The sequence below is a fragment of the Sardina pilchardus genome, chromosome 18, assembly GCF_963854185.1.
Source record: "Sardina pilchardus chromosome 18, fSarPil1.1, whole genome shotgun sequence".
Taxonomy (NCBI): domain Eukaryota; kingdom Metazoa; phylum Chordata; class Actinopteri; order Clupeiformes; family Clupeidae; genus Sardina; species Sardina pilchardus.
In genome coordinates, this window is record NC_085011.1 from 2928459 (window position 1) to 2938458 (window position 10000).

General features: G+C 48.4%; 1 protein-coding gene across 1 annotated transcript in view; it reads left to right on the top strand.

The window, feature by feature from the left end:
• The window catches only part of col13a1 (collagen, type XIII, alpha 1), a gene marked incomplete in the record, with an annotated part of 134259 nt that overhangs the window by 99102 nt on the left and 25157 nt on the right, over nt 1–10000 (top strand). Inside the window, 5 exon segments of the mRNA XM_062520299.1 lie at nt 4852–4926; nt 5498–5539; nt 5871–5888; nt 8125–8151; nt 9188–9232. Of these exon segments, the coding sequence (XP_062376283.1) occupies nt 4852–4926; nt 5498–5539; nt 5871–5888; nt 8125–8151; nt 9188–9232 (207 nt within the window).

Sequence of the window (10000 nt, forward strand, 5' to 3'; positions counted from 1 at the left end):
AATATGTGAGAAATAGATGAGCAGTAACATGTGAGAAATAGATGAGCAGTAACATGTGAGAAATAGATGAGCAGTAACATGTGAGAAACAAGTAGACGAGCAGAGGGAATGAGACAGCAGCCGGCGTTTGAGTGGATGAACCCCCCACTGGTCCCCCCCTCTCACACACACACACACACACACACACACACACCGGTCCCCCCCCCCCAGCGCCGAGTCTGTTGCTATTCGTGGCCCTCACATCAGCTGGTTGGGGAACAGCTGAGAGCCATTTGTGATGGCGGGGGCCCTAGCCCCCCCCCCCCCCCCCCCGCCCCGCTGCTCTGTGTTTGGGAAGTTTTGTATACACGGCCAGCGGCAGCTGAAATGGAAAGTTGGAGCGCACTTGACAGAGTGTTAGGATGACACTCACTCTGCTCCCCTTCCACAATAACAGGAAATGAGGTCATCAGAAAGTGGATTTACTCATCCTCTCATCCCACTTATCCTCACACTATCTGCATTACACACACACACACACACACACACATACCACGCATTACACACTCAGACTGCATAATACACACATACTGTATACCGCACATTAAACACACACACCACCATGCATTCAACATACAGACTATCTGCGGTGCACACTAAAATCATTAAAACCACATTCAGGTTTGTCTTGATCCAGAAAAAAAGCACACTTGTTTGAACATTTGGGTTTAATTTTCCTCATCACTGTTATCTGGGGCAGCCAGCGTTAGCCTGCTAGCAGTGGCAGTGCACACATTGTTGTGGTGATCTGGGGCAGCTAGCGTCAGCCTGCTAGCAGTGGGAGTGCACACATTGGTGTGGTGATCTGGGACAGCTAGCGTTAGCCTGCTAGCAGTGGGAGTGCACACATTGTTGTGGTGATCTGGGACAGCTAGCGTTAGCCTGCTAGCAGTGGGAGTGCACACATTGTTGGCTGAGAAACGCTGATGAGAGAGACAGCAGAGTCGTTTGGCTGAAGGCTAGGCCTCTCTGATAGCCTGCTCATCTTACTTGCAAGAAAGAAAGAGAGAAAGAAAGAAAGAAAGAGAGAGAGATGGAGAAAAGAGGTCCTGGCAGATGTTGCTTCCTGTAGGTATCTGCTTGCTGCTGATTTGTTTCCTGTGCGTGTGTGTGTGTGCGTGTGCGTGTGCGTGTGTGTGTGTGTGTGTGTGTGTGTGCAGACATGGGCAGTATTTCAATTATATGTATTTTAAATACGTATTTAATTACTTTAGTGTATTTTGTAATTTGTATTTTGCAGGATTTGAAAAAATCAAATGTAATTTGTAACAAAATATTTTGAGGGATTGTATTTAGAGTATTTCAAATACTTAAATACTTAAGAAAAATCTGTCATTTTCCCCCTCAAATTAGCCAAAAATTCATCACTCAGTTATATATAGCCTCTTACCTATAATCATGACAATATACTATGCTTATCATAGTCTGGGAGCCAAAGGTCAGAATCTTGATGAACCTGGTTTTGTACGTTGTTTTTTTTTCTTTGTGGTTTCTTGTTGCCTAGGAGTTACTCAGTAAGAATAGGGAGGGTGACCGGTGATGTCTCTTGGGCTCAAGCCCAGCTTGGATGTAGATGAGATGGCATTGAGTGGAATGATAGCTGGCTGGTACATAACTGTGTAATACTTTAAAAAGCTTTAAACTGATGAAGAACATGACATGAACCCCATGACCATAACCTTTGACATGAGGATTTATGTAAGGGATCAACCAAGGCGTCCTGATCTGCAGAAATAATGGAGGAGACTGAGGCAAAAACCTCCCCGATGCGAAACAGTCTCGAGTTTTCACCACCCAGTTAATTAATTCTGTTTATTGAGACACCTTACAGGATGTTACTTTATTTGTCCCCGGTGTTGTCAGTCATGTATGAAAGCAAAGGTATGCATTTATAGAACAAAAAGGGAAATGCTGTTCAATTTAAAAAGGCTAACCTGTTCAATCTGTCGTACTACTTTCATTGAACACGGAAAATCATGGGGGTAGTTTGCTTTATCACAGTTGATTCCACTGTTGCAAAGCCTGCTTGTTGTCAGTTCAATCATCGTTTATATTGATATGGGATGCTGATTAAATTTTTTTACTAGATCTACTTCATGGGTAGCCTGGCTCCGCCTTCCTACGTACTTCCGTTCAGTTTTCATTTCACTTCACTACGTAGTCTGGGCCTGCGGTATATTTACAGGTTTTCTCAAAACAAAAATGTCCAATCAGCGAACAGAGGGAGTAGCTGAGAACGATGATGTTGAGGTCGCTAGTTTGAGCATGTCTGCTCGCAACCAAATGTATAGCGATTGGTTATGGCAGATCTGAGTGGCTCTGGGCAGATCCAATTGTTTTAAACAATAAAGTGTCTGCATTCAAGGAAATTCATGCTTGGCAATGGAAAGTGGCCAGACTCTCTGTACATTATGAATGGTATGGTATGACCAGGCTACTTCAGCCCAAAGTAAAGAATTTAGGCCTCTGTCAGCCAATAAAAAAAATAGGATTTCTTGTAGTTTATTTTAAAAGATGGTATACCATGATTATTGTGGGGGTATTTTTGTATTTTCTAATTACTAATTACTTGTATTTTAATTAAATACATTTTTCACATCAGTATTTTGTATTTTATTTTGTTACATTTTCTAAGCCAGTATTTGTATTTTGTAACAAAATAGTTTTTGATGTATTTGTGCCCACCTCTGTGTGTGTGTGTGTGTGTGTGTGTGTGTGGTTTCAGTGCCCAGGTGGGATGCCATGTTGGTAGACTGTAGTAGATTGATGAGCAGGAGAAGTGTGTGTGTACAGGAGGAGGAGAATCCGCAAAACATATAGTTCTTCTTTCATACGTTTCTTTCCCTCTCCCTCTCCCTCTCCCTCTCACTCGCTCTCCCTCTCTCTCTCCTTTTCTCCTTCTCTCTCTCTCTCCCTCCCTCTCTCTCATCTCTCTCTCCCCTTCACTCTCTCCATCTCTCTCTCTCTCATCTCTCTCTATCTCTCTCTCTCTCTTTCTCTCTCTCTCTCTCTCTCTCTCTCTCTCTCTCTCACTCCCTTGCTTGTTGGATCTGCGTAAGGAATGTGTTGGTTTAATGGATGAGTATCCGGCCTCGTTAATCATGTCCAGTCCTGCCGTGTCCGGAGGCTGAGGTGGATAAAATATGGATGGCGTGTTGACTGATGTGTTCCGGATCGTTCCGGCCCTCCTGAGCTCCGCTGCAGAACGGAGACAAAAGCTGATGTGTGATGAGACACTAACTTGGCCTGTCTCTCTGTTTGGGCTCCTAGTCCAGGGAATAGTGTGTGTAGCTGATTGGCCTCACCTGAGGTGTGTGTCTGTGTGTGTGTGTGTGTGTGTGTGTGTGTGTGTGTGTGTGTGTGTGTGTGTGTGTGTGTGTGTAGGTGATTGGCCTCACCTGAGGTGTGTGTGTGTGTGTGTGTGTGTGTGTGTGTGTGTGTGTGTGTGTGTGTGTGTGTGTGTAGGTGATTGGCCTCACCTGAGGTGTGTGTGTGTGTGTGTGTGTGTGTGTGTGTGTGTAGCTGATTGGCCTCACCTGAGGTGTGTGTGTGTGTGTGTGTGTGTGTGTGTGTGTGTATGTGTGTGTGTGTGTAGGTGATTGGCCTCACCTGAGGTGTGTGTGTGTGTGTGTGTGTGTGTGTGTGTGTGTGTGTGTGTGTGTGTGTGTGTGTGTGTGTGTGTGCGCGTGTGTGTGTGTGTGTAGGTGATTGGCCTCACCTGAGAGGGAAGTCTGTGAAGAATGATTGGGGTGGATAATGTTTACACAACTCTTACCTGGAGGTGTACCCTTACTGCTCTCGATGCATTAAGCAGGCGCCCGTTACCGTGAGAGAGGCGCCCGTTACCGTGAGAGAGGCGCCCCGTTACCGTGAGAGAGGCGGCCCGTTACCGTGAGAGAGGCGCCCCGTTACCGTGAGAGAGGCGGCCCGTTACCGTGAGAGAGGCGCCCCGTTACCGTGAGAGAGACGCTCCAAAGCCCCACTGCTCATCCCTCTGGCACGGCCGGAGAGTGGGAGATCTCTGGGAGTGTTTGGTTGAGTTTCCTCTCGCCCTCGGTCTGCCTGGCTGCCTGTACACACACACACACACACACACACACACACACACACACAGACACACACACACACACACACACACAGACACACACACACATAGACACACACACACACACACACACACACACACACACAGACACACACACACACACACACACACACACACACACACACACACACACACACACACACACTCACACACACACCTCTCTCCACACAAACACACACATACACACACCTCTGTCTCTCCGCCTCTGTCTTGAGGTCTCGTTGAGTTTGTTTAGTCTCCTTGGCTGTTTGTGGAGCCTCAGAAAGACGAACCTCTGTGAAACCAAAACACACTCGGGTCCAGCTCTGGCTATCTACAGAAGTGAAGTGCTAGCCTCTCTTCAGTCACGCACACACACACACACACACACACACACACACACACCATATCCTCTCTTCAGTCCTCCAGTGAGAACCGGATGAGTCGTCCAGCAGTGTTACTCGGCAACCTGGACAGAACACGCCCTGGCACGCCCTTACCCATAACCCCCTGCTCTAACGCTGGCTGACCGACCGTTGCCTGGCAACCTTGTAACCCTGGCTTCTGAGCATGTGCGGTGCACGTCACGTGTGTCCCATTGTCTCATGCTCTGCTGTGCCGTGCCGTGCCGTGCCGTGACGAGCGTGTGTGTGTGTGTGTGTGTGTGTGTGTGTGTGTGTGTGTGTGTGTGTGTGTGCTAGCGTTAACACAGGTGCTAACTCTTTCAGCAGGGAGAACCAGGCCCTCCAGGCCCTCCCGGCCCTCCTGGTGTCCCAGGACTCAACGGACCCAGCGGCCCTCCGGTAACACACACACACACAGACACACACACACAGACACACACACGCACACACACACACACACACACACACACACACACACACAGACACACACACGCATGCAGGACACACACACACACACGCACACACACAAGCGCACACACACACACACACACACACACACACACACACACACACACACACACAAGAAGATTAAAAAAACAAGAAAATAAACACTCGAGTGTCTGACTTCATGTGTTCTTGTTGGCCAGTGTTTAGATCAACTCAACTTCAAAAGCTCTGGGTGTCTGTTTAAAATTGCGCTTTGTACACGAACTCCATCTCAAGCCAAGCTTGACATATTCAGAGATTCATTCTCATCAGTTTATTATCGATCAATATTCTTTTGAGTGTTTATGTTTATTTATGAGTGCAAACTCTTACTGCTTGTTTTGAAGACAGCATAATTCAGACCAGTCCGAGTCTGAGGTTTGGGGTGTGTGTGCGTGTGTGTGAGAGAGACTCTTCTGCTGTGTTATGGCTTCACTGCTCTGTGGTCATGTTCCTAATCTTTCTCCGTGATGTCTGACCGCAGGGCAAACCGGGTGAGCCTGGCAAACCAGGGAAGGACTCGAAGGTGAGTGTTCTCGCATTCTCTACTACGCCTGTTAGACTGTCAAAAGAACTCAGAGAAAATGGATGTGTTCTCTACGCCTTTTAGACTGTCAAAAGAACTCAGGGAAAATGGATGTGTTCTCTACGCCTTTTAGACTGTCAAAAGAACTCAGGGAAAATGGATGTGTTCTCTACGCCTTTTAGACTGTCAAAAGAACTCAGGGAAAATGGGGGGAACCCTTAATGAAATCAGTTTTTTGGATGTGTAGGTTGTTAAGGTCGTGTGAAGGTTATTGATTGATTCATTAAATGTGACTGAGGTTTCTTGGCGTCTCTTTTGTTTCCTCTCTCAGATGCTGCCAGGACTGAAGGTCAGTTTGGCGCTGTCTCTTCCTCTTTAACGGGTACACTGCACCGGGCACGCAACCGAAGCCTTCCACGCACCGGGCACACAACCGAAGCGTTGTGCTCATCAAGTGTCTGCTGCACCAGTTAGCATCCACTGTAATCAATGGAACTGGCTACCTTAGTGTTAGCGTCCACTGTAATCAATGGAACTGGCTACTCCAGATGATAGCGTTAGCATCCACTGTAATCAATGGAACTGGCTACTCCAGATGATAGCGTTAGCATCCACTGTAATCAATGGAACTGGCTACTCCAGACGTGATAGCGTTAGCGTCCACTGTAATCAATGGAACTGGCTACTCCAGATGAAAGCGTTAGCGTCCACTGTAATCAATGGAACTGGCTACGCTAGCGTCAGCGTCCACTGTAATCAATGGAACTGGCTACTCCAGATGTGATAGCGTTAGCGTCCACTGTAATCAATGGAACTGGCTACGCTAGCGTCAGCGTCCACTGTAATCAATGGAACTGGCTACGCCGGATGTGATAGCGTTAGCATCCACTGTAATCAATGGAACTGGCTACGCCAGATGTGATAGCGTTAGCGTCCACTGTAATCAATGGAACTGGCTACTCCAGATGTGATAGCGTTAGCGTCCACTGTAATCAATGGAACTGGCTATGCTAGCGTTAGCGTCCACTGTAATCAATGGAACTGGCTACCTTAGTGTTAGCGTCCACTGTAATCAATGGAACTGGCTACCTTAGTGTTAGCGTCCACTGTAATCAATGGAACTGGCTACCTTAGTGTTAGCGTCCACTGTAATCAATGGAACTGGCTACGCCAGATGTGATGTGCTGCGTACGTTTTTAATTAGACGAGTCTTCTAAAAGTATTTTTACGGCAGATGTGATAGTGGGGCGTAGGGTTTAATTAGACGAGTCTTCTGGAGCTATTTTCATACTCTGCAAATGAAGCTTCGCCTGCTGTAGGAGATCACAACCAGGAGGACGGCCTTGTTCTACTCATGGATGACTGTGTCAGTACACACACACACACACACACACACACACACACACACACGCACACGCACACGCACACGCACACGCACATACACATGCACACACACACACACACATACGCACACACAGACACACTCACACGCGCACACACACACACACACACACGCACACACGCACACACACTCACAAGCACACACACACTCACACACACACACACACACACACACACACACACACACACACACACACACATACACACACACACAGATAAACAGACCAAACATAGCCCGTGCTGGGCTCAAATGAGCCCCCTGCTCAAATCCAATCAGATTGTTGGGGCTGCATGGCGGCGTGGAGGAAGAGCTGGAGCAGTGAGCCGCTCACATGCTCAGGCCCCCTCTGTGGGAGAGGGTGTGCCCCCTCCTGTGCCTGCTCAGAAACAGCGGCCTGAGTGAGCGCTGTTATTGAGCCGCTCACATGCTCAGGCCCCCTCTGTGGGAGAGGGTGTGCCCCCTCCTGTGCCTGCTCAGAAACAGCGGCCTGAGTGAGCGCTGTTATTGTGCACCCTGTTGCTGTTGGCCTGCGCCTTGTTTTGCCTGCTACATTAATTAGCATGGGGCATTTAGACTGGGGAATGTTAATTGTGGCCAACAGAGGCACACACTGTACAGAGGCGCGTGGTGTACACACACACACACACACACACACACACACACACACACACACACACACACGCCCACACACACCCACAGCGGCACACACACAAAAACATACTGTATACTGTACACAAACACATACCTTATACACAAACATGCACATCAATGCAGACATACACACATGTACACATGCAAATATACATTGATATGCATACAAAGATGTAGACACAGAAAAAGATGAACACACACACACACACACACAGAGTGTAGAAGCCCACGCAGTGTGATGGTCCAGATGGGATCGCTTGACTCCATGCTCTCTGGACTGTGCACTATAAAGGCATACCTCCCAGCCAGCGGGCCATGCTCACACACACACACACACACACACACACACACACACACACACACACACCATGCTCAGATAAGGCTATCTGCACATCGGACAGGAAAGAACACCCCCGCAGCAGATCAAATCCCCTTTTTATTGAACGATCCTTCTCCATCGGCCCAGAGCTGCACAACTAGTGGGAGACATTTTACAAAATGGACAAATAAACCTGTGTCTCTAATGTTCCAGGGGGAGCCAGGAGTACCAGGGCTAAAGGTGAGTGTGTGTGTGTGTGTGTGTGTGTGTGTATGCGCGCGTGCGTGCATGCGTGTGTGTGTGTGTATGTGTGTACATGTGTGTGTGTGTGTGTGTGTGTGTGTGTGTGTGTGTGTGTGTGTGTGTGTGTGTGTGTGTGGCTTCTAACCATCAGGTAGCCTTTCATCTGCCTCCACCTGTTTAAAGTGGATCCTGAGGATTCACAGTCCCATCCAGAGATGAACAGCAGCAGGATGTCTGTCATTGTCCCAAGTCAGGAGAGAGGGAGAGATGGAGGAGAGAAGAGAGAGAGGGATAGAAAGATGGAATAGAGAAGAGAGAGACAGAAAGATGGAAAAGAGGAGAGGGAGTGACAGAAAGATGGAAGAAAGAGGAGAAAGAGAAACTGAAAGAAGCAGAAAGAGGGAGAGAGAGAGAGAGTGTAGGAGGGAGAGGGACAGATGAGTGATGAATGAGATGGCTGCCTCTGCTGGACGGTCCAGCTCTGGGGATGCCCTTGGTGCCGGCGCGTCCCTTAATCATGTGTGTGTGTGTGTGTGTGTGTGTGTGTGTGTGTGTGTGTGTGTGTGTGTGTGTGTGTGTGTGTGCGCGTCCCTTAATCATGCCGGAGCTGATGGAGAAACATGCTGCTCCCACGGCATGCTGGGTAGCGGACGCTGGGATGGCCAGTGGTCCCGCACAGGAAGCTGACCGCTGGGATGACCCGCAGGATGAGAATTATGGGATGGACGCTCGTCATTTAAGAGCTCCTCACCTGCTGCTCATCCCTGCTCCTCTCGTCAGTGCACTGTCTCACACACACACACACACCTGTCCATCTGGACTCGTTCTCCTCGGCTCTCTCCTCAATATTGTAAATCTCTGTGGTGGTCATGGCTGGCTACTTGATGGCTACTTTCAGACTGTCTTCCCTTCCATCTGTCTGTGTGTGTGTGTGTGTGTGTGTGTGTGTGTGTGTGTGTGTGTGTGTGTGTGTGTGTGTGTCTGCCTGTGTGTCCAGTGTCTCACACACGTCTCTCCTTTGTCTCCTCTGCAGGGTGACCGTGGCAACGTCGGCCCACTGGGACCTGAAGGCCCTAAAGTAAGTCTGACCTTTGACCTTTGCTATCTTTATAGTTCTGGTTCCTGTTTCTGTCGTCGTCATTATAGTTATGGTTCTTGTTTGTGTCGTCATCATTATAGTTATGGTTCCTGATGTGTGTGTGTTGAAGAAGGTGGTTAAGAGAAGCCCAAAAGAACACACACACCACACCCACACCACACACACACACACACACACACACACACACACCAGAGGAGCAGAGGGGCCTTAAAATGGAACGAGCTGCCCTGTGTGAGTGTGTGTGTGTAATCTAGAGCTGAGCAGGATATCTCCTCACTACTGGGAATCCACAGCTTTATCATGTCATGTACACACACACACACACACACACACACACACACACACACACACATACTGTGCACACACATACACTCACACTCACACACACAACACACACACACACACACACACACACACACACACACACACACACACACACACACACACACACACACACATACACACACACACACACACACACACACACACACACACACACACACACATACACTCACACTCACACACACAAACACACACACAGAGACACACTCACAGACACACACACACACAGAGACACCACGTGTGTGTGTGTGTGTGAGAGTGTGTGTGTTAGTTAACCTTGGCTTTGAAGCTCAGCAGGGGGCACACAGTGATCTGGCCACGTGGCTCTCATCGTCCCCTGCCAGCTTTCCATGGACATGGCTTAATGGACTTCCTCTGGAGGATTGGCTTACACACACACACACA